At 39.9% G+C, this 20,696-nt stretch overlaps 1 protein-coding gene across 2 annotated transcripts; it reads right to left on the minus strand.

Moving 5' to 3' along the window:
* Positions 1 to 84: 84 nt before the first annotated feature.
* On the minus strand, positions 85 to 20,480 carry chd1 (chromodomain helicase DNA binding protein 1). 2 transcript variants are annotated; one of them, XM_053644858.1, is made up of 37 exons: positions 20,199 to 20,480; positions 18,575 to 18,731; positions 17,537 to 17,741; positions 15,850 to 15,966; positions 15,525 to 15,583; positions 15,272 to 15,427; positions 14,442 to 14,707; positions 14,019 to 14,244; positions 13,826 to 13,926; positions 13,542 to 13,720; positions 13,298 to 13,422; positions 12,618 to 12,834; positions 11,736 to 11,825; positions 11,374 to 11,564; positions 11,024 to 11,212; positions 10,691 to 10,853; positions 10,149 to 10,301; positions 9,978 to 10,049; positions 9,706 to 9,855; positions 9,344 to 9,492; positions 9,002 to 9,098; positions 8,787 to 8,882; positions 8,493 to 8,669; positions 7,914 to 8,074; positions 7,727 to 7,768; positions 7,474 to 7,607; positions 7,237 to 7,375; positions 6,943 to 7,093; positions 6,700 to 6,822; positions 5,434 to 5,574; positions 4,627 to 4,926; positions 4,341 to 4,472; positions 3,814 to 3,992; positions 3,574 to 3,673; positions 3,360 to 3,411; positions 2,894 to 3,116; positions 85 to 1,718 (listed from the first exon to the last, which is right to left on the minus strand). In XM_053644858.1, the coding sequence occupies exons 2-37, from the start codon at positions 18,625 to 18,627 to the stop codon at positions 1,379 to 1,381; spliced, it is 5,448 nt and encodes a 1,815-aa protein (XP_053500833.1). In that variant the 5' UTR covers positions 18,628 to 18,731; positions 20,199 to 20,480; the 3' UTR covers positions 85 to 1,378. The 2 variants fall into 2 exon arrangements, with proteins under 2 accessions (XP_053500833.1, XP_053500832.1); XM_053644857.1 differs by having other exon boundaries at positions 9,002 to 9,101.
* Positions 20,481 to 20,696: the final 216 nt, after the last annotated feature.

The raw sequence follows: 20,696 nt of genomic DNA on the forward strand, positions 1-20,696 counted from the left end.
GCTTTGAGAAATGCAGGGGAACAGGAGGAAAAAATAAACAAAACCAAACTTTCAAAGTGATGTATACTGATGCCAACAGCCACGTTACAGGTGAAAACAGTGATTCGAGTTTAATGACTTTATAAACAATTATATAAAACAATTATTTAAAAAAAAAAATCCATGCATGTTCAGTGTAAATTTGATTTGAAATATAGAGCAGATTTATATACAGTGTGTACTGTAACAGCATTTTGACTTGATTGGGCCGTTCACCAGAAATACACTTGGGCTGCATAGATTTTACATTATTGCCTACATTTATGTATTAAAAAAAGAGAGAGAGAGAGAGAAAGATGGAATTTTATAGAAAAAGAAAACCATTTCAAGTTCACATAAGTGCCTCTAACCCTCACTCCTCACCGTTTTTCCTGACATGATGTTGCCATTTCAGTGAGGCTTTTTTTTTTTTTTTGTTGAACAATTTAGACATCAACGTGTGAATTTGAAAACGGAAAAGAAAAAAAAAAAACAAACAAAGCTGGGATTCAAAGAAGTCTTTTCACAGGAATACACAAATAGATAAGTTTCCACTTTCCCCAAATTACACTGTAAATAACATCATTTACATAAACCGTCCTATGGACATAGAAACGTTAAATCAATACAACTGACAAACAAGCCTGAGTTGGTGGGGAAAGGGAACGACTAGTTTTTTAAGAAAAAAAGCCTGAGAAGAAAAAGCCCATTCAAATTTACTTTTATACAATAATTTACAGTAGTACAATTTTACGAAAATGACATTTTCAGATGCTTTCAAAACAGAATCCAGATTATGTTACAGCTGAGAATTAAATAATTCAAGCATGATGCAAAGAAACAAAAAGTCGGCATGGTGGTCACATGAAAAAAACAAAACAAACACATTGTAAACGAGGTACTTTGGAAGGTGAACCCCAGTCCTTCAGGCTGCTCAGAAGAGAGCCACCTTTAGCCCAGTATCAAGACAATACATTATGCTAGTTTCCTCTGTTCAAACACTTCTGTTTTAAGTCAAGAGCTGCTTTACAAATGTGGTAAGTCAATGCCAGGATCCAGTGTCGCAGGTAGCGGTGGAACACAAGCGTTTTGGGGGGGAAAAAAAGAAAGAAAAAGTAGTCACTGTATAAAAATAATTAAAAATGAAACCTCATACTACCACACCTAGGAAATGGTGCAGCAGGACTATTAAATACAAAAATATGTAATTTGTGTTCACTCCCCAGTTATTCAAACTTAGCCTGGAGAAGAGAGGAGAGGCGTGCACCAAGCCTCCAAAGAGAAGCTCAGATGCGCAGTACAGCGGCCAAAAGTCCAATAAGGCATTTCCTGCGTTTGTGTATCTATGGCTGATTGAGCGCTATGTCTTACGACTGCTCCAGACCTGCTCAGGCGTGCTCTTGTGCTCAGAAGAGTACTCAAAAGGCGACCGGTGGCCCATGGGCGATCGGGAGTCATAGGGCGATCTCTGGTCTCGAGGAGAACGTGGCCCACTACCCGAAGCGCGCTGCTCCAATTGCCAGTCTGAGTGATAGCGATAGTCACGAGAGGCCTTGTGGTGACTGTAGTCCGAGCTGGAGCGGTGCTCCGAGAGGGAACGGTGCTCCGAGTGTACACGCTCCTTATTGTTGCCGTCTGACCAGTTGTCTCGACTAGAACGGTGATCATCTAGCTTCCTATGCTTGCTGTCGCTGTAATATCTGTGGGAAGATACAAGTACAAGGAAATTCATTTGAAACATTTGACAAACTTTTAAATAAAAATGGGTTTATATGTAATTGTTACGCTTGGAGATTAAGGGCTTTCGGATCCGATTTTCCTATTTAAATTAGCATAATATTTCACGCCCACATTTGAATGTTTAAGGTCCCTCAAGCCCCACTCGGACAGGATTAGTTTTCAGGACATATGGCTGGAAACTAATTGTTACTATGGACATCTGTGATATTTATAGTCAATTCGCACAGGATAAGTGATTTCTGTAGAAATTGCCGAGATGGGCGTATCTTGGTCGTTTACGTGCTGATGGCCCATCACAGCAGCCCTGTGCGTCATATGTAACATGCTGCTCCACACCTCAGGGTTTGATAATACAACACAGATGAAGCAAGAGAAAAGCCAAAACTGGATGAGAGCTGAAACTTTATTTAGTTGCAGTTTTGGGGAGAACGACGTGATCAAACGCTGTTTGAACAAATGGTACGTAATCATTCTGAATGGGAGGAGATTTTTCAGGAAGATAGGGATAACTCTCCCTCTGTCAAAGTGGTGTTTGGCAATTGGACTAAATGTCGAGAACGAATCGCTTGTGCATTCGCACGGGATTAGTTTAACCCGGGGTTATTATTACAGACCATTTTAGAAGGTAAAAGACACCGAGATCTTCACCGTCTCGGCTCGAGAATCTCTGGTAATTATTACGTTACCCTACCTCCCCATATAAAACTAGTCCCGCCCGAATAGCCCTATACTGTAAAATAACGCTTTTCCTACAGATTTTGTCTTTTCCACTGACTGAATCTCAAAAAGAATTCTACTGGGCATACAATGTGTTCTTGTATGGTGAACAGATTAACAGAAAGCCTATATTTAGGATTTGTTTTAACTACTGTAAGAAGCAGCTTTTTGATGTGGGTTATGGGCATCTCCTAGGACTTCAAATTACGATGTAAGAAAGCACCAGTTTTCATGTTCCATGACACGAACACATTGTAGTGGTACTGCCAATGTTGGCTCTATCTGGGGAAATGTAAACTAATTCATTATTCAAGAATCCATGCAATTTGAATTGAAATCTTTAATTTGATATAGGAAGATCTGTAACTACGTTTATTCTACACGAGTGGAAGACTCTGACGGGGTGTGTATGACCGACCTGCTGTCCTGGCGCTCTCTGTAGTGGTCTCGCTCTCTGTGGTCTTTGCCATTGCTGAAGGAGGAGTACGGTCTCTTCCTGGAGTCCGAGCTTTTCCTGTACGAGTCACCGGAGTGGCGCTCTTTGCTCTGCTCGTGGCTGCGTGAGGTCGAGTGGTGTCGGTCTGAACTGTAGCTGTCTCTACTGCTCTCGTCTTGCTGAGAGTCCTTTAACCTCTCAATGTCTGGGAACATAGGAAAGGAGGAGAATTTTTTTTTTTTTTTTTGCAAAGTAATTTTTTTAGGGCTTTTAACGTTGATTTACTAGGTTGGTTTTGTAAATATTTATAATTTAGAAGTCTCCTCACTCTTATTGTGAGGCATTTTATACTAACATGCCACTTGTTAAGAGAAAAATAATTATAAAATGATGCCACAATTAAAAATAAAAGATATTTGAAGAAATGCTGATGCAATAAGAGACATACCTGTGTGTCTAAAGGCTTGTGTATTTACAGTGCTAGTGTTTTGGTCCGCTGCCTGAAATGAATACAAACCATAAATATTGTAACTTAAAAATACAATATGGAAAAATATGCCATTTATTGTTCTTTACAGCCTGCACAAAGAATCATTAAATTATATTTCACCTATTAGTTGATTCCACTGTCTAATAAAATGCTGTTGAAAACAGAAACATACCTGAGCGTTTTCCTGTCTTTTCTTGATTGCATGCTTATACAGTTTATGAAGTTTCCTTGCATCAAACTCCGTAAATTTGGAAACAAATATCCAAAGATTTCTGTCATGATATGGGAGAGAATTATAAACTAGGTTAAACTGAATGAAGTCAATATAAAATAAAGTACAATATATATATTTTAAGAGATATTTCATTGGGCAAGTTTTTAGAAAAGCGATCAAAGCGAACTACACACACACCTTCTCCACTGCTTGATGTGTTCAAGGTTGGTGTACTCTTTTAGACAGTCGGTGATGTGGTCACCAATTTTGATTAGGCACTGACGAGTATGCTCTAGCTGCTCACGCTCAGAAAGACCTTTCTCAGGACGATCCAGCTGTTTTAAGGCTGCCTTCACCGGCCGCATGCGCTCCTTACACTGTTAAGCACAGGGTTAAACACTTTACTGGTGTTGGTGAATTAATAAACTAGCTGGCAAGAACTATCTAGTTACTAAAACCATTGGTAAAAAAGTTACTCATTCAAAGCACTCTCCATTAGATATAAATGATCAGCAAATTGGGGAAAAAAATGCAAATAAGCTACTGACTCAACTACAGTGTGAGTGATGAATACAACTGCAATTCAGAACAATCTGTTAAAGCAATCAATGTCACATTCTGATGTTATACAAGTCTGATCCAGAGGATGCAGCTCACATCAGTAAACTAGCAGGTACAGGTTAAGACCATGGAAAGGAACGAGGAATGAGTGAGCTGTGACTCACCACGCTGAAGGTCTTCTGGTCGAGCTCCTCAGATTCCTCGGAGACTGGAACGTTCTCTCCTCCAGCAGTGATATGGACAGGCGTGTCTGCCTTTTTGCTCTTTTCCCGAACTTCAACTTTTATTTCCGGAGACTGTTTTTTTGTAATACAGTAAAAAAAAAAAAAAAGTGATCAAGTCTAACCAGGGTAAATTACATTTTTCGTGCTTAAACCATTCTCATGCAACCTTCAGTAATTCATAACAACTTTTCATAGAGTTAAAAGAAGATTTGTTTTCTTCAAGTACCTTCTCTATGAAAGACTCCTCTACTCTGTACTCCACAGGCTTGCTCTCCTTTTTCTCTTTGGGTTCCTTTTTCACTTTGATGTCCCGACCTTCCTCTTTCTTATCCTGTTTGATATCTTTCTTTATCTCTCTCTCTTTTATCTCCTTCTCCTCTGGCTCTTTGACAGTGGGTTCGGGCTCTGGTTCCTCCTCCTCTTCTTCCTCCTCCTCCTCCTCCTCCTCCTCCTCTTCTTCCTTTATCACCCGATCAGAAGCTCGTCCCCTTCTGTTTGGTGGTGTTGGCTTGGCGGGTGGGGAGTCCTTTGAGGGGAAGAGGGAAAATGTGACATTTCAGCAATGCCTTTTACCTTCTACCCTGAAGCAATGTTTGCATCTAACGGTTATGATCAACATTAAGCTTTATTTCAGAATCAACAAAGCTTACCTTTCCTCATCAACAAATTCTAATGTTGCAAACAAGATTAAGGTAAACGTCAGAGCTAATCACTGATAAAATGACCATCAAGCAGCTTCATAGTTTGCTTGCTTCTGGTTCTCAGTTTGCAAGGCATTATATTCACAGTCATTTGACTTCCCTTAAAGCATAAATAAGCACTTCGCAATAAAGACTTGGTAGAAAGAAAAGGTCAGAAACTGGTTAGGACAAACTGTTAGTCACGTGGGTAGAGGTCATAAAAATAAAAAAACAATAATAATAAAAAAAAAGCAGGCAAATGACAAACCTTCCAAAAACAAACAAGTAAATCCTGTCTTTAGAAAACAATCAAAGGAAAAAAGGCACAACAGCAGCCAGTCTACAATACAGACCTTTTCATCTTCCTTGTAGTCCTCATCTTCTGAGCTCTTCTCTGAGGGAGGAGCAGATGACAGACTGTTGACCATTTCGTCCACTTTCGGTTTCACAGTTTTGTTCTTCTTTCCACGTGGCTTCCTCTTTCGAGAATTAGCCTGCAGCACAAATAGGTCCCAACACTAACTCTATTAACGTAAAATCACAAACCATTAACATATGAAAGATAGAGGGCAGAAAACGTCACAGGAACCCTAGGGAGGAAGTGGCTTCTTGAGTACTGAAGCACAAGCCACTTCTGGCACACAATTCTCAGAATAGGAACTGCAATGATGCATATATTCGGTTAATCAAAAGGGCAAAAGACCTTCCTATCATTTTATAGCCTCCTTAAAGACGAATAGGGCAACAAAGCCAACCTTGCTATGATTAACGATAGGAACCAGAAGTTGTTCTTCTCAATTAACTTAACATTTACTTTATTAGTTTTCCTTTCATCTATCTTGGTGCATAGGGCTACAGGACCACAACCAAATTAGTACGTATGTAATTCTAATGCTTATGTATGATGGCAACAGGACAGAATATTGGCTGCACAATGTCAAACCGTGATTATTTACTCACAGAGTAAAAGTCCAACATGATTAAACACTTCCTGACTACTAATACAGTATAAAAGCTAAGGCACGGCCGAAACACATGCACCTCTAAATACATAAAAGCATAATGGTATGTGTAGCTGCGGTTTTCTAAAAATGATTAAGATTGTATTAATAACAAGAATTACACACGTGATATACACAATGTATAATATACAAGTTGAGTAATTAAAGTAAACACTGTATACCATCCAATGATTCTCAAACATGATAAAATACAGTAACTCTGAAAAAGCTTGGTCATATCACTAAACAATGTAAAGCCTGAGTTAGACAGCCAGTCTGACAGAAGGCACAAATAAATGACTTGTTCTTATAAAGATGGACCCCCTATTCTCCCACTAATCATGGAGCATATACAATACATGCAATATTTTATCAAAGGTTAGCTGGGTGGCTAGTTTGATCAGGAATAAATATTTATGTCTTAGTTGGGCAGCGATGCTTGTGACTTACAGCCCAAAGCTAATGTTATATTTTCAGAAATGAATCTGCTCTTCAAGTCTGTCTAGTCTGAAAGCAGGGTCCAAGACATTTCTCTTTTATACTGAAGCCCAAACAAACTTAACAAGATGGTAAGGTACACATTGTTGAGACTGATTCAGGATAAAATAGTGTTCTCACCATGCCCGTTTGCCTCTGGGCCTCCTTTTTGGCGAGGTCCTTGCTGAGTAATTTGATGAGGTAGTCAGCGCGTGTCTGGAGCTGTTTGGCCTGTGGCTTCTTATCAGGGTCGTCTGGTAAAAGCTGTTTAAGACAAGTGACAAGTTAACAAATTAAAATTGAAGTAAAAACAGATCAAAGTTCCTAAATTAACACAATAAGCAAATTTTTATCAGGTTACAAAACAAAAACAAATTTTTGTACCTTGTGGGTGAGGTTAAGGTCTGGGTCCATCTTAATCATCTCCCAGCTCCCATAGCCATACTCATAAATACCAATAAGAAGGCTGGAGTCATCGTCTTTTCCCCATTCAATGTCAAAATGTGCTGCCTTTGCATGGCAAGGAAGCATATACCTGTGCAAATGGAACTTGATTTAATCAAATAAAACTGCAAATAAAATAAAATAAAAAACAATATAAAATAATTTAAGTACTACAATCATGAACAGGAAAGAAATCTTTAAAATGCTATATTTATAAAGAGAACACTAAGGTACCTCTTCCTCTCCTCTGGGTCAGCAGGAATGGCTTTGTGCAAGGGGGCCAGTTCCTCCTCATGCGAGATTACTAGCTTAGCATTGACCTGAACACCTGAGATCCTGAAGGTAGGTCCCTTCACCTTCCCTCGCCTGCCTCCTAAAAACACAAAACAAGCAGATGTAGATTACAGAAAATTTGCTGCTCATTAATGACAAGTCACTAAATGGCCATCGAACTGCACATAATCTATATACCTGAGGTTTTTTCTGGTCCACATGGATTTTCCCTCAGGGTTTTCAGACAGCCATTGTGTACCGTCTCTGCTAGCCGCCTCAGGTCATGCTCCGATTTATCCACCAGCTCAGCATCCCGGGCAATAGCATCCAGCCTGTTACATAAAGTCAGTGAGAATATGGGAAAAGATGTGGCAGCGATTGCGCTAAAATTATTTAGTAATTAATTAATTAATTTAAAAGATAGGGAGGAAAAAAAGAGAAAGAAAAATACCTTTCCAAAGGGCCGCCAAACTTCTTGTAACTTTTGATGAACCTATATAGGAAGAAAAAAAAGCATGGCAGTTGAAACTTTTGGAGACATTTTAAATACCAAGTTCAAGAAAGGAGTTTCAAATAGCATGTTTAACATTCCTACAGTGGTTGAGGTTTTGGGCTTGGCAACAGGGAGTGACTTTTACCTTCGTATTTCAGCGTCACTGAAGCCCTTGATGTTCTCTCGAGGAATAGTTCGTGGTCTGCCTCGCTTCTTGGGCCTCTTTCGGTCTGAGGCAGAGTCACTGTCAGAGCCAGAATATCTTCTGTTCCGGCTCCGCCTGCCCTCGTTACCATTAAAGCTTATCTAAAATCCAGTAAACCATTATAACAATACGTCAGCATTACTGCAATGGTTCGGTTTGACATCATTTTAACATTCCGCATACCTCATGTAATATTCAAAGTGTCCAAAGGTGAGCAAGACCCTTTGCAATGGAAGTTTAAACCTTGGAAATAATTTTCACTAATATTTCATTTGTCTTAATTTTTTTTTCCTCTTTTGAGCTTGCTTTTACTGGAGGTCTTTAGCCAAGCAGAGCAAGCCAGGGGAATTAAAAAATCGTGACTGACAAATTTGTAAATAAACTTTGATTAAAAAACTTGATTTGCAATAAATCTCCCATATTGCTCAGATCTATATAATGCTGACTAAAAATATAGAAAACACTATGTGGTTGTAACCACATTCACTGAGTCAGCGGTAACAGGATATTTCCTTTAACCTGTTTGGCACAGTTCCTCATGCGGGGCAGCATATAGATCTCTGCTAGCTCCTTCTGCCTCTCCTCTTCCTCCAGTCTCCTCCGCTGCTCTTCAGGAATGATTGAATCCCAGGTCTTCCGGTTGCCATCTGAATCCATGTCCATATCTTCCTCCTCCATCATGGTGAAGTTTGCCACCTGGAGGAGGGAAAAAAAAATGATTAAAAGCAAGGCAGCGATGCAAACTCTAAACTCAGACCATTTTGTGGACAAGAGAGTGTCCTGCCACAACAGATATTAATGACATTTACAGACCTTGAACTGTGAGAGAAGCTCTTCTCCTACGGTAGATGGACCGGGATCATTTTCTCTGGTCTCCGCTCTCTTCAGAATCTCATCAATATCCATCTCCTACAGACAAGATTTTAAAAATATATATACACACACACACACACGTCACCCTTATTTCGATTTAGTCTAAACAGTTTTATGCTGTTTTATTGTTTACATGCCATCGCAAATCAACACACCTGGGGCTCTTGTTCTTCTCCCTCTGGCTCCTTAAAAAGTTCTTCAGCACCAAACTTTAAAATCGCAGACAGTTCCTCTTTGTTGAAAGGAGTGGAACTGCTTTAAACACCAAAGAGTAAAAGACAAACATTAAAACCGTTAAGGCAGCTGTGGCTCTCAAAGTGGGGTTTGTGAACCCCTGCTGATGTATAAAGTGAGGGGTTTTGCAAGCTTTTTCGGTGACATTACAGTGATAACCACTGTTACAGGTGAGAATCCCTGACCTCCTAAGAAGATTAGGCTCCAGTCAGGCAGAAATATGGGAATTCTAACAAGCTATTAATGCTGAGCTGTTACGTTACCTGGAAGGAGCAGCACCAGTATGAAGAACTGTTTTCCCTGTAGTGTCCATCCTCTGAATAACAAGGTGGTCCAGCACCATCTTCTTCTTGGCTCGCTCAATGATGTCTTCTTCCACAGACCCCTTAGTCACCAAACGATAAATATTTACCTGAAAAAATGAAAGATTATGTTTTAATAACCCTGCAAAACATACTAGTGAATCATTAGAAAGAGCTTTATCTTGATAAATAAAAAGTTGTATGTTAAACAAGAGCACCATTACTTACAAGAATAGGACTTACATACACATCACAGATCATCGGTTTTGAGCAGAGTAATTTTGAAAAGGAGAATGCTTTTGAAAAAGCGGTATGTAGTTTACCTGTCTCTTCTGCCCTATCCTGTGAGCTCTTGCCTGAGCCTGCAGGTCATTCTGGGGGTTCCAGTCTGAGTCAAATATGACCACGGTATCAGCAGAAGCCAAGTTAATGCCCAGGCCACCTGCTCGTGTGGACAACAGGAAACAGAAGTCCTACAGAGGAAAAAAAAAAAAAGACAGACAGACAGACAAAAAAACAAAAACAGATGTTCATGTCCAGTCTGAAAACACAACACAACACTTACACATACTGTGCAAAAGAGCAGAGAATTTACCTCAGACCCTTCTGCATTGAAATGATCCAACGCCTGTTTTCTCATCTCACCCTTGATGGAACCATCCAACCTCTGCAAGACAACACACTTTTCAGCCTGATGCACCAAACATTTTCACTGACTGTGAATTGTTGTTGGAACACAAACATCAGACAAGAGTACTCTGGTCACCTGGAATAAGAACTGGCGGCTCTTCAGGTAGTCTGCAAGGATGTCCAGCATCCGGACCATCTGGGAGAAGATGAGCACACGGTGGCCGCGCTCCTTCAGCCGCACCAGGAGCTTGTCCAGAAGTACCAGCTTACCGCTACTGCGAATTAGGTGCTAAACAAAACATGGGATTTCAACTTCTATTCCTATGAAGTGCTTATTTCATTTCACCTTGTCTGCTGAAATCTGTTAAAGCAATACTTTCTGAATATTATGCAGCTGACGTTTAGGAGCTATGGCTTACTATTTCTGGGAAGGAGTTACTGTGATTGTCTGATCGCTGTAAGACTATGCAAAACTCATTTTTAAGTGTTCACTGATGTACTAGGATAAAGAGCTTGCTTGTTATAGATAATGTGTATAATGATCTGTGGTCTTTAAAAAAGAATTCATGAAAATCTCAATTCATTGTTTTGATCAATGCTTGTAGAAGATATTTATCAAGAAATGTGAGTGGGAGAAAAAAGTAGCTAATCTAGAGTTCACTCTTTTGTTAGACATACCTGCAAGGCCTCTGCTTTGTTGTAAAACTCATTGTCCTCTGGTGGTTTGATGAGGTAGCAGTGGTTACAGCACTTCTTCAGCTCCATCATGATGTTGAGGAAACCGGATGTGCTTCCTTTCGTGCCTTTGCTGAGTGCCTTGTAGTTTCTTGTCAAAATCCACCTATGGAAAATGAAATGTATTTCATTATTCATAACCATGACTCATCGATGCAGGAGAAAAATGCAGTACTTGCCAAAGCGATTTGAATGCTAATAAATGTTCAATCGCTTAACTTAACAGACAAGCAAGAATGTGGGCAGTCAAAAGGTGCATTTAATGCTCGGTCATACTTGTAGTATTGTTTCTGGATGGCACTCATCTCCACCCTAAGGATCTGTTCCACCTTGGCAGGTAGTGACTTCTCCACATCCTTCTTGACCCTGCGTAGCAAGAAAGGCTCCAGCTCCTTGTGCAAGCTAGTGTAGCCCGAGTCCCTGCCTTTACCGTGCTCTTCCTCAAACCGTTCCCACGAGTGAAACCTGACAACCAAACCCCGCACACAATTAAATCTCAGCACAACTGTAAAACCAAGTCCAACAAGATAAAAACAAACTACAAAAATACTTCTAACACTTTACAACTAAAAAGCAAATGTCAGTGTTGTATGGAGCACAGCAGTTATACTGTAGACGGCTCATACTTCTCTGGCATGATGAAGCGGAGGAGTGACCATAGCTCTTTGAGGGAATTCTGCAGAGGTGTTCCTGTGATAAGGAGCCGGTGATTGGACTTGAACTCAATCATGGTCTTATACAAAAGGGAATCATCATTCTTCAACCTGTGGGCCTCGTCCACACCAATAAACGCCCAGCTCACGTTCCCCAGAAATGACTAGACAAACACGTAACAGCCATTTAAAACGTTATTTCTACTAAATTGTTGTGTGTTGAAACTAATAACGAAACTGAAAGTCATAATTGAAAGTCAGAAAACCACAAGCGACAGACAAAAGAAACCTAACAGGAATTTATGAGCTGACGTTAATCAGTTTTAACGTCATACCTTATCTTTCAGGAGGATTTCATACGTAGTGAGAAGGATGTTGAGCTTTAGCCGCTTGTTGTGGGCATGCATCCACTCATGTGTTCTGATCTAAAGAAGAACAGTACAACAATTATTAATATACTTTTTTCCAAACACAATGTATCATAAAATAAAAAAAACCCTTGATATTTAAAAATAACACTGGAGCACAAGTGAGAATGGAATACACACTACAGGTAAAAAGTTTAGACACACTCATTCTTTATTTTTATTTCCATTTTTATTTCATTTTAGAATAATAAATAAAAATAGAATACAAATTAAACTATGGGAATTATGTTGTGATAAAAAAAAAATCCAAAATAAATCAAAATAATTTAGTATTTTTAACATCTTCAAAGTAGACACCCTTTTTGCCTAGAATTTCCAGAAATGTATTCTTGGCATTTTGAGGAATCCCCCTGAGATGCTTTTTAACCAGTATTAAAGGACTTCCGACCTATGCCAGACTCTTATTGGCTGCTTTTTGGAATATCTTACTCCTTAGTCGTCCGTTTAAAATAAATATATTTTTGTAAATAAAATGCTAGTTTTCTAATGAAAGAAATTAATATGTTGGCACAATTATATTTTTTGTCTACAACACCGATTTCAAACATTTAATCACACACCTTCAGATCAAAAGGTTTTTAAGATCATGAGATACAATGCAGTCAAGTGTCTCCAAAACTTTGACCAGTAGTGTATATTTGCTAAAAAATTTTATATATCGGCGTTTTTGTAATTTTTGATAAATAATGTGGTCATTCCAGTCAAGCAATTACTAAATAAAAATAACTAAATAATGTTCTCACTAATCTCGCAGTGAGTGAAGCTTGCATTTAGTTTGCTGTATCTTACCATGTTCCTACTGCTGATGTCACCCAGGTAGACGACCACGTTCATCAGTGGGGCCCAGAGATGGATTTCCCTCTGCCAAGAGGTGAGTGTAGACAAGGGCACCACCAGTAGGAACGGCCCATAGAGCTGGTGCTCATGGAACAGATAGTTCAGAAAGGAGATGGTCTGAATGGTCTTTCCAAGGCCCATCTCATCCGCTAGAATACAACTGTTCCCTCTGGCAGAAGAACAGGATAATAAACATGACTCAAACACTACAAACAATGTCAGCTCATGCAAAAAGAGTTTGTTATGAACATAATTTATTAATATTTATATTTGCAAAACAACCTGTATATTTTACATGTGTCTCTCATTCTGGAGAACTGAAAACATTTCTCCAGAAAGAACTTGAGAACTTAAGCAAACCAATGAACCGTGTGATAAATCAATGCTATTTAGCATTATAGCATCATCTTGAACAATACAAGATACTCAATGAAGACTTACCTAATCAATCAGAGCACATTATATTTCCCATTTACTAAAATGGTGATTACATTATATATATATATATATATATATATATATATATATATATCACACTCATCTGATTGTATCTGATTTATATGTGTTACAAGAAAACTGTACCCTTCGTATAAAATAGAACATAATCATAATTAATATACAGCTGAACATACTTGCACCACGAATGGGCCATCCAGTTTAAGCCGTCCAACTGGTAGTCTCGAAGCTCAAGTCCTTCCCCACCGATATAATGAGCCTGTTTCTTCATGGGCACAAACCGTGGCCTCAGCTTCAAAACCTGAACAAGAGTGCACATTCTTTCACTGCATGGGGCCATTAAATAAGACTGCAGTGCACAGATATTATTATTAAATTTTCATTGGGCTTGCTTTAGAGCACTCTACTCTAGTCTGTTACCTTGCAGTCCCTGAAGGGGATTGTTTTGGACTGGTTCCGGCTCATGTAGTCATCTATGCACTTCTGGAACTTTCTAGCGATAAGTGCCCCGTCTTCCCAGCTGCATTCTGAATATGGAAGCCCTTGCCATTTGCATAAGTAGTCTGGGTAGCCTGCTGCCGACTTCTGATTTGAATGGCCTTGCAAAATAGCACCGACGTGTGTATTAAGATATAGTCGAGGTCGGAACCAAACAGCATGCAAATACTTCAATAAACAAAATGAGCGCTAGTGTATCTCCTTACTGATAATTCTCTCCACAAGCTGATACTGTGAATGCAGGTCATCCATGAGCTCCTGCTGGCAGTTTAAGTATTCCACATCCTCAGGTGAAGCTGTTTTGAGCCTGCAAAGAGAAAACGTAACGTAAATGTCTGCGGTTCCACCTCTACAAGCAGAGGGCACAGACATGCCACCACACCACAGACAAAGCCTTACCACTTTTTCTTTTCCTGTTCCTTCTTTTTGAAATTGTCCAGTTTCTTCATGCCCCTCACGTTCTGCTGCTTCAGCGTCTCCTCCGTCTCCCAGGTATTGTGAATGTGTGACCAACCTTTCCATTTGATCAAGTACTGCACATCTCCTGGCTGCTTGTTTGGGTTGAAGTTGGCATTAGGATCTCCGTCAGCCTCAACAGCATAGACTGTGGTGGTAGCCCCAGTGGCTGTAAGCGACAAATAGGAAGTAATAAACAGAATGGATTTTTGTGCAGTCAACATCATTTCAAAAGATCTTGCAGACCAGAATGGTAAAACGTGTGAGTAACAGAATAACCGTTTCTAATGGCATATACCTAGAATTCAAATTACAAGCCGTTTGTCAACAAACAGGAAAACCTCAAACTTCAACAAAAAAATTTACCTCCTTTTCGTCCTATTCTCACGTCCATCACTCTTTCCAGAGTCTCAAACTCATCCTCTTCAGGCGGTGGGACGTCCTCCCCACATACCTCCACCAAGTCATCAGAGTCTGTTTTCAGTTCTTCATCCTCTTTATAGCTGATGTTCACTGTAGCCTGCCTCCGAGGACCTGCCAGAGCCTTTTTATAGTCATCATCCTCGTCTGACGAAGAGGCTGAGGGCTTCTTTTTTGAAACCTTGCTCTTTTTTCCATTTCTGGCATTAATCCTAAAGGATCAGAGATGAGATTAGAGACTGACCACTTCTAGGTGACAAACAAAACAGCATTTCTCTCTCACATGAGCATTAACCTTCTGCCCCCCCAAGTCTTCCGTATTTTCCTTCGGCACAAAGTTTGGGTTTTACCGGTTCTGTACCAAACTGTTGTTTATGTTTTCAGCATTACTCTATCCTCCTCTTTTTAGCAGTTTAAACAAGTAAGATTCAGCAAGTCTGTTTCAGATTGATATGAAGGTTATGTGCTTCTTTATTCTCAATGTGTCATTCCAGTCAGCTAGTGGCTCTTAAAAGAAATGACTGTTAATTAATAAGCAAAAGCTGAATATCTGAGCAAAGAATAATTCAATAAAAAAACCCACACTTGTTTGGATTTGATTTTGTTGAGGCTTAAATTTAAATATTATGGAACAGAGAAACCATTTGAGCCCATCTATGCTTTATTATTATTCTGCATTCCAGCGGATCAAGCACCAATGACACGACAAAAAAAAACTTTTTTTTTTTTGTAACGTGTTCAGAAACCAAAAAGGTATTCTGTGCTTATTGCCTTACTTGTTAGGTGGCTTCCTGCTTTTAACTTTGTGGCTAGGCTCATAGTCTGAAACGGACTCTTCGCTGTTCTCTGCCTCTTCCTCGGCTGAAGAATTGGAGGAGTCACTCCCTGAACCAGATCCAGAGCCAGACCCAGAATCGGACTCGGAACCAGTTCTGGTACACAGAGAATATTTAACAGCTTATCAATGACTGAGGAATATCCTAATACCAAGAATCTGTGTATTGATTGATGGTTAATAGCTGGACTCACCCTTTACTCTTTCGTTTCCTCGAAGAGTCATCATCCGAGTCATCACTACTGGAGGATTCCTTAATAATAAACATAAATACAAACGCAAATACACGCAAAAATTACTTAAGATCTGGCTTTTGGAATGTCATTATTATGCCAATCCGCGTGTACACTTCTTGAAGTCTATAATATGCATTGATGTAGAGGTAACCACAATGAGAATATCATCAGCCCAGCAAGACGCTAGTGATCCATTAATGAAACACAATGATCCAAAAGCAGAATAACAGAAGCAATACTGAATGAAAGGAGCAATTTGAAATGCTGTCCTGCAAAGTCCTACCTCATCCGAGTCACTGTTTGACGAGCTCTGTTGCTGTTGTTGTTGTTGCTGCTGCTGCTGTTTCCTGAGCATAGCTGACCTCTGCACTGCCAGGATACTGGGATTAGACTTCCAAAACTGCAACAAGGGAAATAAAACGTAGAAATATTTTAATGTTTATTACTGTAGACTGGTTTAGTGTGGATTCTCTCTTAAAGCTGGCTTTAGTATAGCACAAGAGAAACAGCCTGACTGAAAATGTCCAGCCTGGTTAACAATAAATGGAAACCAGTAGCTTGGAATGAGCATGTTGTAACTTAGGCAATGATAGTAGTTAGGTGTTCACCTTTACTGGCCCAATTTCCCAAAAGTCTTGTAAGGATAATCTGGTAGACTGTAAGATCTCACTAAAAAATTAACAATGATCTTCACATGTGCTGTGATTAGGGCTGCGCAATTAATCGAATATTGATCTCGATTACGATTTTGACTGCCCACAATTACATGAACATGATCGACTGTGATATTGACGTTTAAAGTTCGTCCTCCGCTCATAGAAAACTCTGCTGCAGATCAAATCAAGCGCTTCCTAAACTTACAGCCAATCACCATAGAGTGGCGCAGGGATGACATCATTTTGTATGCCAAACCCGGAAACAAGTTAGCATTTTAGCCCTTCATAGCACGCTCCAGCGCTTTGCGCGAGGGGAAAGCATGACACTAACATGTTGCTAAATGGGATTACAGACGTTCTTGGGGACACTAAACGTCATCAGGTCGAACAGGGAAAGTCTTTGCGGATAAACTGGTTCGGGTATGCTGTGCACAATTCAAAAAAAAAAACGTGGATGAAGATTCATCCACAGAATAGATCCGTATTATGGAAAATGTTTTAAATCAAGCATGGAAAAGTTGTCGGAAGCTTTGTGATGGTGACGTTGAAGTCGAGCGACCGTGGTGTAGTTCGTTTATAGCGTACGGTTAGCTGTTTATTTCTGCCGATTGTATTTAGGCTTCAAACGTCATAAAAATTGTGTTCATTTATGAAAATTATCTTGATGGACAAAACGTGTTAGTGTTGTAAACTTTTGTTGATCACAGAGCTTATTTCTTGCAATAATCCAAAACCTTATGGGAAAATCCTATTGGGTTTTTGTCGAGGGAACCAGTGTGATGGTTCCGGTACAAAATGACATCATCCCTGCACCACTTTATTGGGTGATCTGGCTGTGTCTCTCCTCCTGTAAACACTGTTATTGCCTTTTCTGCATAGGCCTGAATTATTTTCATTTGGTTGCATATTTTCATTTGGTTGATGGTATTTTTATTTATCCTATATTTTGGGTACAATTTTATTTATATTTTGCTTCTACGAGATGATGAACTTTAAGGACCAGTCTAATTTGATGCAAAGATTTGTACATTAGCAGGAATGTAGCACAACATGGAGGTGAAAGCAGCAGTCTGTTTATTAAATGTGAAAGTGCAATAATAAAAATATGTTGTCCCTAAAATCAATGAATAATCGTGATAAATAATTGTGATCACAATATTGATCAAAAATAACCGTGATCAACATTTTGGCCATAATCGTGCAGCCCTATCTGTGATGCTTTTGGGAAACACAGATCTCAATACTTTAGCACTAATCTGTGACCACAAAATGACACCTTGATTTAATCTCTCAAACTAAATCATAAAGTCTTACTTCTGATGAATCAATCTTGGCAGAGTTATTCTGACCATTCTTCCCCTTGGACTTTTCAGAGTCAGAATCGGACTGGCTGCCCGAGTCTGAGCCACTTCCTGAGTCGCTGCTCCCTGACTGGCTGCTACTGGAGCTGCTGCTGCTGGAGCTGGAACCAGAACCGGAACCAGATCCAGACCCAGACCCAGACTCATCGTCCGAGTTACTGAAACACACACACACAGTCGTTTTACTTTATTAAGATGGAAACAGAGCCATATTTGCCTAACTGCCACGTTAATTTCTGTTCTAAGAAGTCAACACAACAGGGTAATTATCAAGTTTTCAGACATCCGTGTCGTCAAACAAAACAAGGCCAAATAAATTTTAAAAACTGCAAAGAAGTGGACGACTGCAGATTTTAAAACTAAAATCCTTTAACATATTGTTAACCATATCAACAAAACATACATTTAACCATAAACTATACTGCAAGCTTACAAAACACACGTTGAACACACAAAACAATTTGGATATATGGTTGAATATCTTTCCTTAGGACACTTCACCATAGATTATGAACATCTAAGAGGAATTATATATTATATATATATATATATATATATATATATATATATATATATATATATATTCCATATAGTTGTCAATCCTTCTGGAGTCATACTTAAATAGTTTTCATTGTGGGGGGACTCTCAGGGAACTGACGGTGCGCTCAAGTCAGGTCGGAAAGATCTTATTTACGAATTGAACGCCACCATAATGTTGTAATTACAAGCAGTTATTTATTAGAAGGGACACCGCCATCTTGCTCCGACCAAAGTGGCTTGAACGCACATACCTGACGTCGTAATTACTTCCAAACTCATAAATATGAACTTCCCAGGAGGACTTGAAGGCACATAACTCTCAATGAACTGACTGAACCAAACGTGACATTTACAAAACATAAGGATTAAAGTCTCACCACATGCAAAAGTAACAGCACTGCTTTGACCACTTTAACGTAAACTTTATATAAAGTACACAGCTTTTCTTTACCTGGAATCTCCGCTGCTGTTGCTCACACTTTCATCTTCACTGCGGCCATCCATGGCTGTGGTTTAAATATTTAGGTCTCCAAAACAACCAATGCTTGCTATTTGGCCTGACCAGCCTCAAATATCCCAAACCTCCAGCTTTGTATAGTGGCGCTCACCTGTACAAATACAACAGGATGGTTACAATATTTAATCAAGATGAGACACAATGTCAAACTAGCACTACGGTGAGTTTATTACATAATCATATTGCCTACATAACCGGTTCCTGTTCCAAGTGACTACCAAGTTTATCATTCTCACAGCTAAAGGACATTTTGCTTAAAACGTTTCGTATTTAAAGCAACTTACAGCAGGATATGAAGCAAAAATGAGCACAGGTTTAGGAACACTTCCAGATCACACAGTGAACATGCTTCTCATAAGAAGCTTTTCGAAATGAATGAAGAATGACATGAAGAAATAAAAACCAATCGTCTACGGATTAAAAGAAAAAAATCGATAATTGTATTCACGTTTCCACTGTACACAATAAACTATAATGTAGAAATAATTGTGGCCAACATTAGAAATTTGCTCTGTATGATAGCGCCCAGGCCTGTTGGTAGGCCTAAGCAGCGGTACTCTCCTGGACAATTAAGCCCGAGCAGGGCGCTGTATCCGGCGGCCACAGTTACAACACCCACCCTGGGGATGTCCATCAGAGCAATGCCGACAAAAGAGGTTATGCAAGCTCCAACACATCGCTTCGAGCTCTAAACCAAACAAAAAGCATCAACTCGGTGTAGTTTTCCCTCTTAGAACTAAAGTTCACCAAAGCGAGCTTTACAATTCGCGGTACATTTTAAATTCAGCCTATCAACCACTGCCTAGCCGACCGAGCTAATAAGCTAATGCTTAAAACCGTGTTTTCTTGACGAAAAGTTATGTATTAGCACGTTAGCTGAATACAGCACAGCAAGCTAGCTAGGTTCTGCCAATGAGTGCGGCGTGTTAGCTGTTTTGCTAACACAATGTCGTGGAGAATGTGTAAAATATCAAAAGGTCTGTAAAAAATGTTTCTTTTTAAACTATAAACTAGAGAATATATATTATTAACTTGTACACTTCTGTTAGTTCTCATTCAATTGCGTGGCGCTGAAAGGACACGCTTAGCGTTATATCTTCAGTAAACTAGCCGCCTAGCAAGACTGCTAAGCTACAAGCTAATCAAACCTACAGAGTTTGTCTATGGGAAGTAACTTAGCTGACTTTTCTGACTCTGGTTTGTTTTATCTATCACAAACGGACATCTCTAGAAAGAAAGGTCTGAGGAAAAGCTTCGAGATGCCCTGTTGCTTTGATAAAACGGTGTTTGAGTTTGGTGACCGCTGGTGTAACCTGGCTAGCGCTAATTCCCGCACTGCATCACCAGGCTTTACTGACTGTCCTCACCGCTACCAGTCCTCCTCGGTAATGATGGTAAATACAGTAACTTCCCATAATACGCGCCGCGACACTGCTTTATTCGTTATTGCCTAATTACACACGTCTAAAGCAGCAGCACAGGGCTCGTGGATGAATCCCTACAACACTTAAAGTTAATATAATGCAGAGTTGAGCGGCATTTCGCTTTGTCTTGTTACCTGGCTCCAGCGGGCGCCAGTCGGCTCCGTTGCCGAAACTCCGACGTCCTTTTTTTTTCTTGTTTTCCTCTCTCAGTTAGCGTTAGCGGCTAAGCTAGCTCCCTGTGTGAGAGAGAGCAGTCCAAAACAGTCCAACTTTTCCTACAGAGTCAAGTTTGTTTAGGTTTCTCTTTCCCGACTTCCAAAAAATGTTTGCATTTGAAATTTCTTTGTATTCCGTCAGAAGAAGACCCAGAGAAGCTAGCAGGCATTTCAGCCGTGAGTGCTACAACAGCCGGCCTCCACCATGACGGCGTCGCGAGCTCACACACTCTAACCGGAGCCAGTGGAGATGGAAACCCCGGGCAGTGACGTCACCACCACCACCACACTGTGGGCTCCGGGGCCATGGCGAAGCTCGTGCTCCAGTGGAAATCGCACAACAAGGAATTCACACGCTACGGTTTTATATGTAATAACAATCATCTGAACGCGTGTCGCTTGTAACGTGCGGTTAGT

Source organism: Ictalurus furcatus, chromosome 16 (genome assembly GCF_023375685.1).
Source record: "Ictalurus furcatus strain D&B chromosome 16, Billie_1.0, whole genome shotgun sequence".
NCBI classification, from domain to species: Eukaryota; Metazoa; Chordata; class Actinopteri; order Siluriformes; family Ictaluridae; genus Ictalurus; species Ictalurus furcatus.

What these genes read in the sequence shown, in the direction of transcription:
- chd1 (XM_053644857.1), bottom strand. Translation starts at nt 18,627, where the DNA reads ATGGATGGCCGCAGTGAAGATGAAAGTGTGAGCAACAGCAGCGGAGAT. An exon ending in ATCCAGAAACAATACTACAA is followed by an intron (nt 10,854 to 11,023) that starts GTATGACCGAGC and finishes CATTTTCCATAG; the next exon opens with GTGGATTTTGACAAGAAACT. An exon ending in AGCTTCTCTCACAGTTCAAG is followed by an intron (nt 8,670 to 8,786) that starts GTCTGTAAATGT and finishes TCCCTCCTCCAG; the next exon opens with GTGGCAAACTTCACCATGAT.